The sequence below is a fragment of the Stegostoma tigrinum genome, chromosome 4 (genome assembly GCF_030684315.1).
Source record: "Stegostoma tigrinum isolate sSteTig4 chromosome 4, sSteTig4.hap1, whole genome shotgun sequence".
Classification (NCBI taxonomy): Eukaryota; Metazoa; Chordata; class Chondrichthyes; order Orectolobiformes; family Stegostomatidae; genus Stegostoma; species Stegostoma tigrinum.
The window spans coordinates 115,525,962-115,545,458 of NC_081357.1; the positions used below are offsets into that span (position 1 = coordinate 115,525,962).

At 41.3% G+C, this 19,497-nt stretch overlaps 1 protein-coding gene across 5 annotated transcripts in view; it reads left to right on the plus strand.

Annotated features, from left to right (window-relative positions):
* Window positions 1-19,497, plus strand: part of taf1b (TATA box binding protein (Tbp)-associated factor, RNA polymerase I, B) — a 78,849-nt gene that overhangs the window by 11,480 nt on the left and 47,872 nt on the right. For all 5 annotated transcript variants that reach the window (XM_048531127.2, XM_048531125.2, XM_059645616.1 and 2 more), the window contains one exon: window positions 1,224-1,321. In XM_048531127.2, the coding sequence (XP_048387084.1) occupies window positions 1,224-1,321 (98 nt within the window). The remainder of the gene's footprint in view (window positions 1-1,223; window positions 1,322-19,497) is intronic.

Genomic DNA, 19,497 nt, shown 5'->3' on the forward strand with positions numbered 1-19,497 from the left:
AGCAATGGTCATCTGCAAATGTCTACCTTTATTGTTATTGGAGATACTTATTACCTGGCACTTGTATGGTGTGAATACCACTTACTCCCTTATTACTCCACCCTGAATGTCGTCCAAGTTTTGCTGCATGTAGATACTGAAGTAGTTTGCATCCAAACAGTTGTATATGGCCCTGAATGCTACGTGCTCATCAGCGAATATCCCCTGTTTTGACGTTACAACAGACGGGAGATCATTATGTAAGCAGCTGAAGGTGGCTGTGCTCTTGTGGACTCTTGTGTCAGAAGGCCCAAGTTCAAGTCCCACTTGCCCCAGAGGTGTGTTGTAAACGTGTCTGGACAGGTTGAATTAAAAAATCTATCCTGAACAACAAATGCTGCAATGTCCTGGGGCTAAGTTGATTGGCTTCTTAAAAACTATTACCAGCTTCTTAAAAACCATTACCAGCTTCCTTTGTGCTTGGTATGAGTAGAACAATGGTGCTTTCTTTCTTCCTTCCATCATGTTAGATCATTCCAATTTTCAAATCCACAGGCACCAGTCCTCAATCTAGAATGTTTTTGAAATTTATTGCTGGTACACCTGCAGTTTCTTTCAATACCTCAGGGTGGAATCCATCAGGTCCTGGTGATTTATCCCATTATTTTCTCCATTACCATTTTAATTAATGTTAAATCCACTGAGTGTCTCTCTTTGAATTATCTTTTAGACTTCTTGTACAACTGGTATTTTGAACTTTTTCTCCAATGTGAACAGGGATAGAAAGTACTCATAGATCTGTTTCTTGTCCATTATAACTTACACTGTCCTTGATGGATTTGCATTTCTCTCTCTCTAATCAGTAGATTAATGTTTATGGGCTTTGGCTGAGGTTAACTGAGGGACAATTAGCAATTTAGTCCAATCAATCCATCTTGTATATCATTGTTATATTTGTCTTATTTGCAAAGTTCATATGCAAACCAAACTCAAATAACTTTTTTTTTGCTGCAGTATTTGCAAGCATTGCAAATGCATGAACTTGACCCCTTTTCAGCAAAGAAAGAAAATCTTGTCACATTGTAGACGTGGAATTAAAGAGTGCTATCCCTATGCATTTAATAGGTTTTATTGGTTTCCTTCAAGTAGTAATCAGCTGTGCATGTAAATGATTAATTTTTAACCAGAACCTAACCTGTAATGCTTCATTGCTATATTGATCAAGTGTCTGTATTGTGTCTTAGATCGAGGCTGTGAATGGTATGTTTGTGAAGGTTTTCAGTATGTGCTGAACCAGCAAGCGAAGGCTTTGGTAGCCTTGGGCGCATCTCCACTGCTCAAAGTAAGTGGTTCTTACTATATTTAACACTGCTATGTTAACTAAATGAATTATTTAAATATGTTCAATGTTATAATCTAATATGGTCTGAAGGAATGCCTGAGACCTAATGAAATGAGGGAACTGATGAAGAATATATTAATTGAGTTAATTGGGTTTGACTTGGTTGTATAAATTTAGGGAGCTGGTAGTCAGTGGTGGGTTAGTTTTATGGAGTGTGACTAATTGAAATAAATCTTCGGATTAGAAGTGTGGACTTAAATTCTGCTTAAATACAGTTATCTTTTGGAGGATAACATTGAGGTTACAAATGAAGTATTTTTGCTGACGCAGTGCGTGATTAGATTCATGGTCCAATGATAGGATCTTATCATAAAATCATAGAATCCCTACTGTGTGGAAACAGACCATTGAGCCCACACTGACCCGCCGAAGACCATCCTATCCCTCCCACCCTATGTCTGTAACCTTGCATTTCCTGTGGCTAATCTACATAACCTACACATCACTGGACACTACAGGGCAATTTAGCATGGCCAGTCCACCTAACCTGCAAATCTTTGGACTATGGGAGGAAACCCACACAGACATGGTGAGAATGTGCAGACTCCACACAGACAGTTGCCCAAGGATTGAACCCAGGTCCCTGGCAGTGTGAGGCAGCAGTGCTAACCACTGAGCCACCGTGCCACCTCTTCTTGAACCTGTTTGACATGGTAAAAACCGAAAGAACTGTGGATGCCGTAAATCAGGAACAAAAACACAAGTTGCTGGAAAAGCTCAGCAGGTCTGGCAGCATCTGTGAAGAAGGAAATCAGAGTTAACGTTTTGGGTCCAGTGACCCTTCCTCCAAGGGTTTGACACTGTGTCAGGCAGCATACAGGTCTATTTGTGCGGTGTCATAATTCTGAAATGATGCAGCCTGGGGTTAGCAGTGGCAGTTTTCATGTTATTTTGAAAGGAATTGTGTGTGTGTTTTTTTTCTGATCAAAATATCAAGGAGGAACTTAATTCTTCAAATATTTGCATGCTTTGTACATAGTTTATTCCACCTTTCATCTGTTATCCGTGAACAGTTGATGCAATAGTGAATATTTATTCATGGCTTCTATTATTATGGAGATATTTTCTTTGCAAGATGTCAATCTTGTGGTTCTCATTTAGATTTTCTTTTCAATGCATTGGCCATGTTTAATATGCACTATCTATTACTTGGTTCCGCTGAAGCTAGTGTATCTATATATATTGTGGACCCCATGGTGGCTAATGCAAATGCTCCTGTTTTTGTGCTGCTACCCAAGATTGCTGACCAGTATCTTGGCTTTGTTTACTTCTGCTTGTTCTGCTGGATAGTGAAGACCAGCAACGTTCAGAGTGTGGGACTGCCTCTTCCAGGGCCCTTGATCCTGGGGGATGATGCAGCACAATTTTATCATAGGATCTGAATTTGCTGCAGAAACTCAGTGAATCTGGCAGCGCCTATGGAGAGAAAACAGTATTCATTTTGAGTCCGGGGACCCTTCTTCACTCTGTCAAGTACACGAGTGGTGCAAAATGTGTAGGCCTGTCTGGAGGGACCTAGACATTGAAATTGAACATATTAAATAATTTATTTATTCCAAATGTCATTGACTTTGGCCCTGCTGACTTATGGGAGTCCCTGGCTTGTGATTGCAGAAATTGGAGAAGGTTCATCCAGAAAGCCATCAAACACAGCAGCAGACTTTATTGACAACACGGAAAGGCAATGTTGAGATGTCAGAGTGCACAAACCTCCAACCAGTATACGTTATATTAGATGCTGAAGTTGGAATGCTGGACCATTCACTTCAGCAAGGGTAGCTGTTTTTGTGTTCATTTCCGCATCCCTGCCCGCAAGATGTAACCTTAAATGAATAGCTGTCCAAGCTATTTTTTAAACGTAGGCTTTCCAAAGATAATTCTGAATGGAAGTATTTGATAAGTGTTCACCTTTATGTAAATTCCACTCTTACTGTTTTTTTAAACTTAAGTAAATGGCACCTTATGTTAAATCAAAAAAAAACTCTGTATAAGTTACATTTTGTTTGCTATTCCATTTTATTATTAAATCTTCTAAGTCATCAGATTGATAAATGCCCAGTGCCATTGATCTTGTATGTAAGGAAAGGCCAGTGAAATGCATTTTACTGCTTCTCTTATTTAATAAATACCCAAACTTAAGTCAGTAAAATCCATTCTGACTGTTGTTGATGAGTTCAATCTGGTAGTTATCAAATTATTGGAAGAACATTAATGCACTCTCAAATTCATTATTTGTATAGACTGATTATTCAAATATTCATTTGGGGCATAAATCTGGCTGCTTCCAGAGACTGAATACTTGTGATAAAATGGAAAATGTTGTAAATACCCAACTGTTTGACTGCTTCTGAAACAGGAAGGTAGGATTATATTCTGCTTCTTGAACTTTATCTTGCATAAAAGCTGCATATTTACTCTCTCTTGCCCAAAGTATCTATTGACCCACATTCCCCTATTCAAACCTGTCCAACTCCATTGGCGGCACACATCATCTGAGCAGCAATAAAACTGAAGTTTGTGTCTCTCCTCTTGACCTAGAGGCTGGGGTTCAAGCCCCACCTGCTCCAGAAGTGTGTGTTAACACCTCCAAGTCAGTTAATTGTTCAAAAAAGATTTCCTTGATAAGTTGATTTAGTACATTTTATCTTTGCTTAGCATGCTTCTTAACCAAAGACTCTATTTGTCTCATTCTTTTTGAAGCAGTTATGACACTGAATTAATTGCATTAGTCACGTGTTTCATATATCCAGTACTGTGGAGGTTGTGTGGATGATGCTTATAAACTTTAGTTTTGCTGAAAGCAAGTTAAATTTTGTTGGTTCTTTTGTTGACAGTCCATGTAAAATTGTCTACTTACCTGCATTAAATGAGTCTTAGTAGTACTTTGTATTTCAGTTTACTGTTGCCTGTCTTTAAAGTTAAAACTCCTAGATTCAATGACGGTACTTGTATTTCTCTGAACTTTCTCAAGCAGTGTTATTTTATAAGATAGGTGACAAAACTTGTAATACTGTTCCAAATGTTGCTTCACCCATGATCTACACAGGCTTGAATAATTTGTTCCAACTTCAAATGCCTTTGAGAGGTACCCTACTTCTTAATTAACCTTTGATAATGGCTTCATAATGACTAGAAGCATAGAGTGGTTGTCAATCTCTTTTCTATTTCCCATGGTAGGTCCATGACCGACATATATTTCTTTTTAAGTTCCATACACTGCTTTTTAATTTCTGGGTAATGTTCAACTAGCTACTAAAAGAAAATAACTATACCATTGGCACAGGACACTGTTCCAAAGACAAACTTGGAACCGTGATATTCCTACAATATTGATACTTTCTTTTGTAGCTGCTAAGAAGTAAATTGGCCCTGAAGCTGTTCAGTTTGTATGCACTGTTCATTCAACCAATTTCAAGCTAGATTGATCGAACACAAAACATTTTGTGTTTTTGTTTTAGCCCATCCAATTAGTTGAACCAGATGCCTTTGAATCTTATTGCTGTCTCTTGTACAAATTACATGGTACAAAGCTTTGTGTTTTTAGCATATCTTATAATTCTAACATACAGCGTTAGTGTGAATGGCAGGCAACCCAAACCAGGACCCTGTGGGACGCCATTAATTACTACTCTAGAGCTAGTGATTTTTCTATTTATCACCTGCTTATTGTCAGTAATCAGCCCATCAGACTACTTTGCCATTTAACTAAACAAGATTTAGAGTTCTTGAAAATCTTTTTCTTTTATGCAGCTGAATTATACATACACCTTGGTGGAAAGGCCTGTGGACAGTGTTCAGCTTCAGGGCCTCATCCCACTAATGCTGGTATTAACCCAATGTCTGGTAAGGATCTTGTCAAGTAGGGAGCAATGAGAAACAAACCTTTACGCATTTGCTTAGACGCTCCTAGCTTAGTGCCCAATCGAGGTATCTGATAGTGGATTAAGAGGGTTGTTACTGGCAACTATTCCCCTGCCCTTGCTGTTGACCCCACCCGTGGGACCTACTCCACCAGAAACTGGGCGAAGGTCCAGCACAAATCTGTCACAGAACCAGAAATTGCTGGAGAAACTCAGCAAGTCTGGCAACACCTTTGGAAAGAAAGCAGCATTCACATTTGGAGCCCAGTGATGCATCTTTATTCTGTTAGGTGCCCAGGAGGTAGAATGTGTGTGGGCCTGTTTTGAAACAGGCCTCATGGGATCTTGCCAACTTTCCAGCAGGTGACCAAGATCTCTGTTACCGCTACAAGATTTCACCCAGTTTATTGGGTAGCTTTCATCTGCTAGTTTACTTAACACCTCAGAGAATTCCAGTGAATACTTGAAGCATAAGCATATGTGTTTGCATCCATGTTAAGTACTGCTAATGTGTCCTTCCGTTTTTGATGGGATACCTCACTTGTAATATGTACAAAATAAATCTGGGTGAATATTGACCAAAACGGATATTTTTTAAAAAATAGCTTCATAACCCATTCAATTGACAAACGAAGTAGTAGGAACGGTTTCTGCAAAGTTAAAAAGAAAGATAAATTTTTGTTTATTGTTTAACAGTCAAGTATACACTGCCACACTTGCACTGATTAATACACTCAGATAAAGATTATAGGTACCTCTATTGAGGTTTCATACTGGCATGGATGAAAAATTGGCCAGCTAACAGGAAACAGAATGTAAGCAAAATGGGTCATTTTCTGATTGAGAAGATGTTGTGAGCGAAAGGAATCAGTGCTGAGACTTCAGCCTTTTGCAATTTACAATTTGTGTAAATTACTTGAATGTATTAAAGGGACTGAAGATTTTATTGCTAAATTTATGAATAACGCAAAAGTGACAAACTAATTCAGAGCCCTGGGTGATAAAGGGGAATGGAAAATTAAAGAAGAAAAGGCATGTTTATAATGAATTTCAGCCACTAAATACAGTTGAGAACAAAAGCTGAATGCAGAGGTTTAGAAGAGAGAAGGAAAAGAACAAACCAGAACGGTGACAAAAAAAACTGGTAGCTAACATTTAAAAAAAACCCAGGTCTTTTCTAATCATGTTGTTTGTAAATTGTGGAAACAGTAAGGAGTAGGACCAACTCATGACAATAAAAGGGATTGCAAGTGGAGACGGGGCAGTGTTAAATTGCAACCGAACTGGCCATAATCTTTTGAGTGTCCCTGGATTCAGAGATGGTGCTTGCCTGGAAAATTGCAAAGACTACATCCTTGTACAAACAGAACCAGCATTTGCAACTTTGGTGGTGGCAAACCTTCTAGAATTAATTATTTAGGCTAGAATTAATTGTCACATAGGAAATATGGGTTAATTCAGACTCTGTCTAACCTGCCAGATTTTTTTTGAAGAGGTAACAGACCGTTGATGAGGGTAAGGCTATTGATGTGCTACGTATGGACTGATAGAGTTCCACCCAATAGATCCAGATCTTTGTGTGTAGGGGACAGTTTCAAAGTTTTTGGACAACACCAAACTTCAGAGAATTTTGTACTAAGAAGGCTGTGTAGAACTTAGTAAATTGGCAATTTGGTGGAGTGATTGGATAGGAGGAGGATAAACCTCATTGAGCAGTGTGAGATAATAAGAGCATGGAGAGAAGGTATAAAGTAAAGGATACTGTTATATAGCATGTGCAGTTGTAGGGAGATTTAGGTGTACATGTGCATAAATCATTAAAGGTGACATGATAGATAGTGAGGGTAATTAATGGAGCATAAATTATTGTAGGTTTCATTGGCATAGAGTATAAGAGTAGGGTGGTTATGCTGAATTAATATAGTACACTAGTTAGACCTCAGCTGTGAGCCCACAAACTTTAGGATGGCTGTAATTGCATTAGGGAGAGTGCAAAAGAGGTTGGTGAGAACGCTTTAATGGATGATAAATTTTTTTTATGAGGAAACATGGAAGAAATTTTGACCACTTTTCCTTGAGGGGAAAAGAGTAAAAGGAGATTTGATAGAAGTTTTATTAATCATGAGGGATCTGAAGTGAGTGGATAGGGAGAAACTGAGAGCACATATTTAAAGTGTTTTGCAAAAGAAACAAAGATGAGCTGCAAAAAAATTCTCACACAGGAGTTAAGGTCTGGAAGGAACTGCCTAGTATTGTGGACGAGGCAAGTTCAATTGAATCTTTCAAGAGAGCATGAAATGATTATAGTGTATGATTAGACATGGTATTCAGGGTTACAGGGAAAAGACAGGAGTTAGGCACTAGATCAAAATATTTAAAGAGCCATTGCAGACACAATGGATCAAATGGCCTCCTGTACTGTAACAATTTTCTGAAGTCAGAGGCCACAGAGCTGGAAAGTGGAATATCATGCAGGAAAATGTGAAGCTGTTCATTTTGGCAGGGAAGTTACAAAGAAGGATATTACCTAAATGGTGAGAGATTGTACAACTCTGAGAGTCTTAGAGTATTATAACAGGGAAGACGACCCTTCGGCCCAACCTGTCCACTCCGGCCAGATTTCCTAAACTGAACTAGTCCCATTTGGCCCATATCCCTCTCAACTTTTCCTACCCATGTACCTGCCCAAATGTCTTTTAAGTGATTTCAGTGTCCTCTTGCAAGAATCATGGATAAACAGTATGCAGATATAGCAAGTAATTAGGAAAACTTATACAACATAATCTTCTTTTTATTCATTAAAGGGGTGACGGTGTCGCTGGCTAGGCAGCATTTATTGCCCATCCCTAATTGCACAGAGTCAACCACATTGCTGTGGATCTGGAGTCACACGTAGGCCAGACTGGGTAAGGATCACCCTTTCCTTCCCTGAAGGACATTAGCGAACCAGACGGGTTTTTCCCTACAATCGGCAATGGATTCATGGCCATCATTAGATTCTTAATTCCAGATATTTTATTAAATTCAAATTTCACTATCTGCCATGGCGGGATTTGAACCCATGTCCCCAGAACGTTACCTCGGTCACTGGATTAACAGTCGAGCGGTAACACCACTAGGCCAGCACCTCCCTGACATATTGTGAGGGAAATTTGAATACAGAAATAGGGAGGTTACATTTTCAGGGAAAGCTCAGCAGGTCCGGCAGCGTTTGTGAATAAAAAATCAGACTTAACATTTTGGGTCTGGTGACCCTTCCCCAGATTTCCTTCTTCACAGATGTTGCCAGACCTGCTGAGCTTTTCCAGCAACTTCTGTTTTTGTTCCTGATTTACAGTATCCACAGTTCATTCAGTTTTTATACTTTCAGGGCATTGATGAGACCACATTTGGAGCACTGCATTATTTGTCTCATTATTTAAAGAAGGATATAAATACATTGGAAGCAGTCACAGAAGGTTTACGAGACTGTGATCTCAAAAAGGTGTATTGTCATATGAGAAAGGTTGGAAAGAATTGACTTGTATCCACTGGAGTTTAGAAGAGTGCGGGGTGACTCAATTGAAACATAGAAGATTCAGCAGGATCTTGACACGGTGCTTGTGGAAAAGATGTTCCCTCTTGTAGGGAAATCTGGAACCATAGCTACTGTTACAAACTGAGTGTCTCCCATTTAAGGAAAAGATGGGAAGAAACCTTTTCTCAGAGAAGGTTGAGTCTTTGCGTCTCTCTTCCTCAAAACTTGGTATGTACAGAATCTTGGGATATTTATAAAGCAGACACACATAGAATCTGGATAATGGTAAAAAATACAATTGTTTAACTATGAACTGGGAAGTAACCACTGGTCTCGATAGTGTTGGAGAGAATTGACTAATGTTTTACAACTCGGTGGAACTGTGTGGTGTCTATTTATTGGTTACACAAGGTCTGGTAATTTTTGAGAAGTTGGATTTGATCATTTTTTGTGAACCAGACTGGCACCTAGTGTCTCCGGGTTAAAGGAAAATCTTCCTGTTTATAGATTTTGGAGTTAAATTGCTGTTTGTCACAGAAAACCTGTAAGCCAAACCAGGTTGTGCTGTCGTCTCCTTGATGAGTTGATAAAATCAGCTCTCAAAGACTATGCAAAGAAGTACTAAAAAGCTTAGGTATAGGTGACCTTCCAAATTAGGGTTTGCCATGGTTGCCAACAATGCAATATCATTGCTTGAAACAAAGCAAACTGAGGGAAAGGCACTTGAATCTACCCTTGTGCCTTGGACTCTGCATCTGCACAATCTGTCCCTTTTTTGTCTATGTTTCCATCCATACTTCTGAAGAACTGTCTGTCTCATTCATCCGATATTTGAATGAACGTGCACATTTAAAGGGTTACTGTTTAAGTTTGCAGGTGAGTAATTCATAATCCATTTTGCCACTTGTTAAAGGATATGTTTGTTAGATTCAGATGTTGGTTTTGTTATTGACTTGATGTTTCTTTAATCTTAGATAATGGTCAAAGTCAGGAAAATTAATGATTTTAGTGATTAAATTGTTCATTTATATATTTGTGACTCCCAGTGGGAAATAGTGGGGCCTGATTTTAAGTGTACTTTTCTCAGCAGCTTTTCTCTCCAAACAAGGGGTTGAAAGGTTATTAACGGATAGGCAGGAACGTGGAAACATCAGATCAGCTGTGATCTTCTTGAAAAGTGCAACAGGTTCAAGAGACCAAGTGACTTGTTCATGTTCATAATTCGTATGCTCAATTGTAGTTATAAAAGTGTCATTTGTTTATGTCTTGTGCCGAATTCTGTTACGCATAATGTTCCCCAGCAAGAGATATGAAATGAGACAGGCCTGTTATAATTACTGTGTGCTGAAGAAAAGTTTTGGCAGTTTGGAAAGATGGATCAATGTTGTGTCATGTTCCTAGGAGCAGATTTCTTTGAGAGACTTAAGGCAGAACTCTGTTATGGTTCTTTAGGTAATGTGTTAAAGGCCAATTTGAATCTCTGTCTATGTATGACTTAAGACCTGGTTTTCTTGAACAACGACTTTTCCCTCGATTGGAACAGATATTTCTGCCTGTCTAACCAGAATATCTCTTTGGGAAGATCCTTATAAGAAAGTCTGGGAGGAGAATTTTCCCTTGTCTAGAGTGGTGTGGGAAATCATGAAAAAGTTGGGAAAATATAGTGATAAAAATTTCACAAATTTCTCCTCAAGCTTTATATAACAACTTCACAGTCTAACTTTTGAGCACTTTATTTCCATGCATTTGTATCTCATTTATAGCCCCACTTGCTTCATTATTATGTGACTTCCAATTCTCTTCTCCTTTGCTGAGAAACTAGCTGATGCACATCCCAGGCTTGTAAACCAGAGCAGGTACCGGAGGTTTGCAGCTCACCAATTGCTTGACCCAACTTTCATCTAACTTTGTCCCTGCTCCATGGACATCATCCTATGACAACCTTCATCCCAAAAAAATTGGCATGGGCAACTGAACAGCCTGACCATATCATTTTGGCTTCTATAGGTCCAGGCCCCTCTCTATTTTGGCTTTTTGGGGCTTTACTTCGGAGTTCAGGGACACCTAGGACTTGCGTGCTTCTGCCAGGTTGCTTTGCCTGCAGGAGTGCACACACAGCCAATGCATCGAAATAAGATGCTTCTGATGGCTCTTAGCCTGATTTCCCAGCACTCATCGCTCACTTGGATGCTGCCAGCCTCTCTCTCTCAGTGCATGGGGACCTTAATGCCCAAATGTAAGTTGCCAGTTTCTGTATCTTGCATTGCTCTTTGGTACTGATGGAGAGGCAACTTGTCATAGTGGGGAGCACTATATCAGTAAATATATAGCTGCAGTGCTTCGGTGAAGAGCAGCACCTCATCCGCTTTGGCATCCTGCAGCCTTCAAGATTTGATGATCAATTTCAGTAGTTTTCGCAGCTGACCCCCTCCTTCCATGTCATTCCCCTAACTCTCACACATCAGGCCTTGTCATCACATGAGCTGCTGTGACAGCCAACCTGCTGATAGCTGCATGTAGTCCCCATTAGCAGCTGTTGATTCTCAGAGTTTGGCCATTAGCTGTTCTTTTATCTGTCCAGCTGATGATGTTCTTTGTTTCTGTTTTATTTTGGATGAATTGAGTATGAAGGAAGTAGATGGGATATTATACATTTATAAACTGTGGTTCCTGACTTTTTCAGTATTGAGGCACAGCCCAGTCAGAGAAATAATTCCATGGCACACCCACTGTTTTTCAGCTAAATTGATTGCAAGTAAATGTGACACTTAGGAGCATTTACCACGGTTACAGCCTTGGTGGAGAGGTTGGCGACAGTGTGTGCAACAAGCATCAAAAGCATTAATATTTCAAATCCACTGTTAGAATTACACTCTTTGATTGCGAGCAGACACATTTTCAAAACCTGTTCATCTCCACTATTACTAATTTTTCGTGAATAATGGATCAGGGCAAAATGCAAGGGAAAGTAAATTGCAAACTACCTGGTTAGTGGGAAACCTGAACCTGCTGCTACGTGCAGAGCTTGAACAGTGAAGAGGACGAGCAGTGGAAGGTCCCAGCAGTGGCGAGGACTTCTGCCTCTCAGCCATTTGACTGTGCAAGAAAGGCATCCAACAGCTCAATGCATAGTTCATGAGGTGGACGAAGTCAGAAATCACACGACACCAGATTTTGGTCCAACAGGTTTATTTGAAAACACAAGCTTTCAGAGCCTTGCTCCTCCTTCAGGTGATAGCGAGGTAGTATCAGACACAGAATTTATAACTAGAGGATCAAAGGGTATTTCCCGCGACACATTCCTCACACCCCGCCCCCGCCACAACCGCCCCAAGAGGATCCCCCTCGTTCTCACACACCACCCTACCAACCTCCGGATACAACGCATTATCCTCCGACACTTCCGCCATTTACAATCCGACCCCACCACCCAAGACATTTTTCCATCCCCACCCCTGTCTGCTTTCCGGAGAGACCACTCTCTCCGTGACTCCCTTGTTCGCTCCACACTGCCCTCCAACCCCACCACACCCGGCACCTTCCCCTGCAACCGCAGGAAATGCTACACTTGTCCCCACACCTCCTCCCTCACCCCCATCCCAGGCCCCAAGATGACATTCCACATTAAGCAGAGGTTCACCTGCACATCTGCCAATGTGGTATACTGCATCCACTGTACCCGGTGCGGCTTTCTCTACATTGGGGAAACCAAGCGGAGGCTTGGGGACCGCTTTGCAGAACACCTCCGCTCAGTTCGCAACAAACAACTGCACCTCCCAGTCGCAAACCATTTCCACTCCCCCTCCCATTCTCTTGATGACATGTCCATCATGGGCCTCCTGCACTGCCACAATGATGCCACCCGAAGGTTGCAGGAACAGCAACTCATATTCCGCCTGGGAACCCTGCAGCCATATGGTATCAATGTGGACTTCACCAGTTTCAAAATCTCCCCTTCCCCCACTGCATCCCTAAACCAGCCCAGTTCATCCCCTCCCCCCACTGCACCACACAACCAGCCCAGCTCTTCCCCCCCACCCACTGCATCCCAAAACCAGTCCAACCTGTCTCTGCCTCCCTAACCGGTTCTTCCTCTCACCCATCCCTTCCTCCCACCCCCAGCCGCACCCCCAGCTACCTACTAACCTCATCCCACCTCCTTGACCTGTCCGTCTTCCCTGGACTGACCTATCCCCTCCCTACCTCCCCACCTACACCCTCTCCACCTATCTTCTTTGCTCTCCATCTTCGGTCCGCCTCCCCCTCTCTCCCTATTTATTCCAGTTCCCTCCCCCCATCCCCCTCTCTGATGAAGGGTCTAGGCCCGAAACGTCAGCTTTTGTGCTCCTGAGATGCTGCTTGGCCTGCTGTGTTCATCCAGCCTCACATTTTATTATCTTGGAATCTCCAGCATCTGCAGTTCCCATTATCTCTGATCAAAGGGTAACACCACTTAAGAGGATGTACTAAACAAACCTAAGATGCTGTTAAATCTTTAAGTAGTTAGGTTTTAATTGATTACATATATGTAAATCCCGGAATTCCTTTCAAGCCATTGTCCTGAAAGAAGTAAAGATTTTACAGGGTAAATGTTTTAAGTCACAGTGCATGGTAGGTGAGAGGCATTGTTTTGAATCTGTATGTGTTTTGGTTTGGAGCCAGACTGGTTTTGTTTCTAAAGTAGGAATTTGTAAAACACCGCACTGTCTATAAATTGTGTGCTTTTTGAACAAAATAGAACATATCTTCAAATACACATTCACCCTATAGACTTACGTGTGCCTGTGTGTGTGAGAGAGACTGGGTGTGCGTGTGTGTGGGATCGGTGGGGGGAGGGGTAACGGAGGATGAGTGTCTAGTGTGGTGAGGTCACCTGTAGTGCAATTTGATGCCTTCCTTATGGGTACCAAACCTGGCCATCAGCCTCTGCTCGGTGACCCTGTATTGTCATGTATCCCAACGTCTGCCTTGGGGGACGTTTACCCAAAGATCCGAGGCCGAAAGTTCTTAACTGCTGAAGTGTTCCCACACTGAGAGGGAACATCCCTGTTTGGCGATTTGTTGCATTGTGTCATTCATAGTTGCTGTACCATCTAGATGGTTTCGCCAACATACTGTGCTTCGGGGCATCTTTGCCTGCAGCGTTTGTGATAAATAATGTTGGCCGAGTCACATGACTATCTGCCATGCATGTGGTGGGTGATGGTAGTGTCCATGCCGAAGATCTGACGTGTCTTGCAGAGGTTGCCATGACAGGGTTGGATAGTGTTGTGGTCAGTGTTGTCCTAAAGGGTGGGTTGTTTGCCCCACATAATGGTTGATGGTTTGGTGGTTGTTTGAAGCTGAAAAGTTGATGTGTGGGGCAGATCTTGGCGAGGTGCTCATTGTTCGCGATAGTGTGTTGAAAGCTGCAAAGAACATGGCGTAATTTCTCTGTTCCCAGGTCGTACTGGACGACAAAGGGTACCTATCGGACATATCCCAGGTCTATCTTCTGAGGAAGTTATTGCGGGTGTTTTTAGCTGTTGCACGTCGGAACTAGTGATTAATGAGCTGAGCATTGTACCTTGTTCCTAATGAGGGCATCCTTCAACACCTTCAGGTGTATATCGTGTTTCTCCTCATCCAAACAGATCCTGTGTGTGCGTAGGGCTTGTCCAGAGGGGATGGCTCTTTTAATATGCTTATGGTGGAGGCTGGAGAAATGCAGCATTGTGAGGCTTTCCGCAGGCTTGCAGTAGAGTCAGGTGCAGAGCTGTTGTCCTTGATGGAGATGCGTGCATCCAGGAAGAGTAGTCTGTGGTAAGTCTGATGGTGGGATAAAACTTGTTGATGTTGCTATGTAGTTGTTTCAGTGATTCCTTGCCATGAGCCCAAAGGAAGAAAATGTCATCAATGCATCTTGTGTATGGTGTTCGTTGGAGGTTCTGTGCAGCAAGGTAGTCTTGCTGGAACCTGTGCATAAAAGTGTTGGCATATCGGGGAGAAAATCTGGTCCCCATGGCTGTTCTGTGTGTCTGGATGAAGAACTGGTTGTTGAAGGTGAAGACATTGTGGTCAAGGATGAAGCAGATGAGTTGTAAGATGGTGTCTGGAAATTGGCAATTGGTGGTATTGAGTGTTGAGGCTGTTGCGGCGATGTCATCATTGTGGGGAATGCTGGTGTAGAATGCCGAAACGTCCGTTGTGATGAGTGTCCAAGGGTGTAGAGTTTCTGTAAGAGGTCTGGAGTGTCGCGACAGAAGCTGGGGGTTCCCCAGACAATGGGTTTGAAAATGCCTTCGACATAGCCAGGATCCCATTGCCTGATACAATGGGACATCCAGGTGTAGCAGGAACTGCAGATGCTGGAGAATCTGAGATAACGAGGTGTAGAGCTGGATGCACACAGCAGGCCAAGCAGCATCAGAGGAGCAGGAAGGCTGACGTGTCGGGCCTAGACGTCAGCTTTCCTTCTCCTCTGATGCTGCTTGGCCTGCTGTGTTCATCCAGCTCTACACCTTGTTATCTCAGACATTCAGGTGTGTTGGCTTTGTGTAAGTCCTCTAAGTGGGAAGGATGTGGGATGAAGTGAAGAGTGAAAGATTGTAGATTAAACTGCAGCAGACTGAGTGTCATGAACCTCACTTGACAAAACTCAACCTGGGAAAATTCAGCCACATGTGTCTGTCATACATCCAGAGCATCTCTGCCCATTGTCCTGATATAATTTCTGATGTTTAAGTAATTGTCAGACAATGGGGTCCACCCCTCACTTGTGCATATATCCTTGATTAAAACAGAGCTTTGTTTTTGCATTTCAGGTTTGCAGTTGCAAATGTTGCAACAGTATTGTTAACCCAGTTTTTTTTAAATTAGCAGCCCAGCCGTTATCACACAAAGAAGTCGTTTGCATTTTAGTGACTTTGTCAAGACTTGTCTCAACATGAAAGTTAGTGATAATGGGAACTGCAGATGCTGGAGAATCCAAGACATGAAAGTTAGCTCAGTACTATTAAGTTCTGTGTTGGCAAGAGAATCAGTGTCAGCTGACCCCTTAATCCATTTTATGCTCTGAGAAGTATCTATTTTTGCAACTATACTTCATAACTTCATGTTCGTAGGTGCAGAAGTTTGTAGTTTGAATGGACCTACACGTTGAAAATAAATATGAATCATATGAGGCATGTTTTAAAGATATATGTCTTTTATCAGTGGGAGCCCTGCTGACTTCATTGCGGAACAAAGTTGAAAGATATGCATAATGCTATAATTTATTAACATCAGTGGACATACAATAAGCAAGATTGTTCATCATCGACTACATGATAATTCAGATCTTGCTGTGTCTGGCGAAACAATGTTTAAACTTTGGCTAAGTGAGCGTTTTCACTGATGTCGTCAGCACTGTTGGTTTAACCTTTATGAGTAACTGGCAACTTGTTGTAAACTGGGGGGAAGGCTGTTTTAGTTTATACTTAATGAAGCCAATTTGGCAATACATTTAATATTGTAATAATAATAAACTAAGTAATGGAATGCAATAACACAAAAAAAGTTTACCACCTTCACTTCTAGTTGCCCTGCTGCACTCTTGTCTTTTATTTCCTCTCTTCCCATTCCCTTTTCTGTGCCTTTTTTCTGTTTGGTGTTCTCCCCGTACCAGTTATTTGGCATTTTAGTATGAGCTCAGAAATGCCCTTATCGTTTTACCTTACTGACCAGTTTGCACTGTTCGTTTTGTAGCTGTAACAATTTCATAAAAACCATTGGATGGCCAGTAAAACACAATCTATCAGTATAAAGGTAAAGTAACCACAGAGTTAAAATTACACAGATACACCCTTATCAATCCTCCCCTTCCCATCTCCACCATCATACCACCATTCAGCAATAATTTTATCAAGTGTTATTTTTTAAAGAAAGGAAGAAAGTTAACACATACCCTATGTATAGGTAATAAAATGTGAGGCTGGATGAACACAGCAGGCCAAGCAGCATCTCAGGAGCACAAAAGCTGACGTTTCGGGCCTAGACCCTTCATCAGAGAGGGGGATGGGGGGAGGGAACTGGAATAAATAGGGAGAGAGGGGGAGGCGGACCGAAGATGGAGAGTAAAGAAGATAGGTGGAGAAGGTGTGGGTGGGGAGGTAGGGAGGGGATAGGTCAGTCCAGGGAAGACGGACAGGTCAAGGAGGTGGGATGAGGTTAGTAGGTAGCTGGGGGTGCGGCTTGGGGTGGGAGGAAGGGATGGGTGAGAGGAAGAACCGGTTAGGGAGGCAGAGACAGGTTGGACTGGTTTTGGGATGCAGTGGGTGGGGGGGAAGAGCTGGGCTGGTTTAGGGATGCAGTGGGGGAAGGGGAGATTTTGAAACTGGTGAAGTCCACATTGATACCATATGGCTGCAGGGTTCCCAGGCGGAATATGAGTTGCTGTTCCTGCAACCTTCGGGTGGCATCATTGTGGCAGTGCAGGAGGCCCATGATGGAGGGTGATTATTTCAAAACGTATGTTTATTGTGGGACCCTGTAATTTTTTATGTTTGCATTTATGATGCAGAAAGGCAGCCTTATCCCTGTGTATTAAGTTTAGGAAGTTCATTAAATTTCTACGTATTGACTTGTATTATTATGTCCGTAATCTTTGTACTCCATACAACCCTCTCGAAAGTAATGTGATGCAGTCTGCAGCATTTCTACAAACTTGACCTTTCATTCTTAAAAATATTGCTTTGTCAGTTGAATAAATATCATTGATTTTATGTTGGCATGAGGAGGTTCTGTTAGTCTGATTTGGAAGATTGTACATTTTGAGTCCCAACCTGGGGTGAATCATTATTGATAATGCATTGCATTAACAAAGGTGCTATCTATGGTTTGGGTATGAAAAGTCCTTGTTGCTTTTCATGAGTGTGAGGCAAACTGGGATTTCTCACTCAGTACTGGCAGACAATTCCCTCTCACCCAACGCTAGAATCATAGAGCGAAATGTGCAAGTGGGACATTTGACTCATTGAGCCTGTGCCAGGTGTTTAGAAGAGTAATTCGGAGCACTTTTTATCTCCCCCCCCCCCCGGCCCCCCTGCCTCCAGCATCTTTGCATTTATTTCCTTCTTCAAGTATTACCTAGAGGCTTCTGTTGAATCTGTGTGTGCCACCAGATAAGCGTGAGCATTTTAACCCCTAACTACGTAGTTACATGTGCGTTTCTCTCCTTGCTATTTCTCTTTTTTTTGTTCCATTGGTCTTAAATCACCAAAAAAAAAACAGATTTAACCTTCAAACCTTGGAAACAGCTTCTCTTTAGTTATTCAATCTAAATCCTTCATGACTTCAAATGGCTGTCTGAAATCTCCTCCCTCACTCTGTGTGAAGGAAAGCAACCTCATCTTCACTAAGTTCACATAACCATAATTCTTCATCTTTAGAATGATTGTATTAATGCTTTTCTTGCACCTCTTCAGAGCATTTAACACCTTCCTAAAGTGCAATATCTAAAATTGCATGCAGTACTTTATTGGGTGCTGAACTACTGTTTTATGTTGGTTCAGAATAATTTCCTTACTTTTGCACTAAATGCATCAATTTATATAGCCAAGGATACCATTTGCTTTAATAACTACTTTAAGAGCCTGTCCTGTCATTTTCAAAAATTTGTATGCAAACTCCCACAACTCTCTCTGCTCCTTGTTCCCTTTAACATAATGCAGTTTAGCATTTATTGTGGTACCACCTCTTTGTTTCCAAAATGTGTCATCTCACCTCTCTACATTTACTTGCATTGACCATGATTCTGCTTATTCCACCAGCAATTTTTAAGTTTTGTTGAAGCATCCTACATCCTTCTCAACAATCATAAGAAGATCAGTGTCATGTTTGCAATTCCAACAGCCATGTCAGCTAAACCAATGATCAAAGGAATCAAATTGCTGGAGAGAGGTCTTGTGGTATAGTGATAGTGCCCCTACCTCTGAGTCAGGAGGCCTAAGTTCACCTGCTCCAGAGGTATGTAATAACATCTCTGAACAGGTTGATTCAAAAATATAAAATTGCTGGAGACACCAACATCAGGAAAACCATATCTGCAGAATCTGTGTTACTGTTTGCCCACCAAAGATTTGAGTGGTTCACTAAGGATTTCTAAGTAAACATAACATTTGAAATATTCTATCGTAGAAACATTATTAGCATTCTGGGAAGGAAGTTTAATATATTTTCAAAGAGATGAATGTTAGCTCTGTTATTTTATGATTGCCTCAAAAGAACACGAATTCTGCTACAGCTGGCCTCTTTCCCATGCTGTTTATTTCCTGAAAAAGAAAGTAGTTGATTTTTGAAAAATTCTGTCGTGGAATGTGACATCATTATTGAGGCCAGTACTTATTTCTAAATTAGGATAGTGTGATAAATACTCCTAAGTATCATAAATGTTAGCAAATTTCATCCACTGAGAATGATTGAGTGTATTTCAGTCATGACTTGCAGAAATAATTTAGTGCTCTCTTGAGAGGATGCTTAGACATTTCTGATTCTTATTTTGTGACATCCAAAACATATTTTGTTACACTTATTCAAAACAGTAAAAGGTATTTTCAAGTAGAGGAGATTTCTAGTAGCTGAAATATGTTGCTTTGTGCCAAGCTTTTGGTTGGGGAACAAAAAATTTAAAAGCACTTTGCATCCTTTAAAATACTTACACCCAGCAGAGGGCGCTCTTTGACTTGAACAAGCATTTTGTTACACACCACATTTTATTTTTG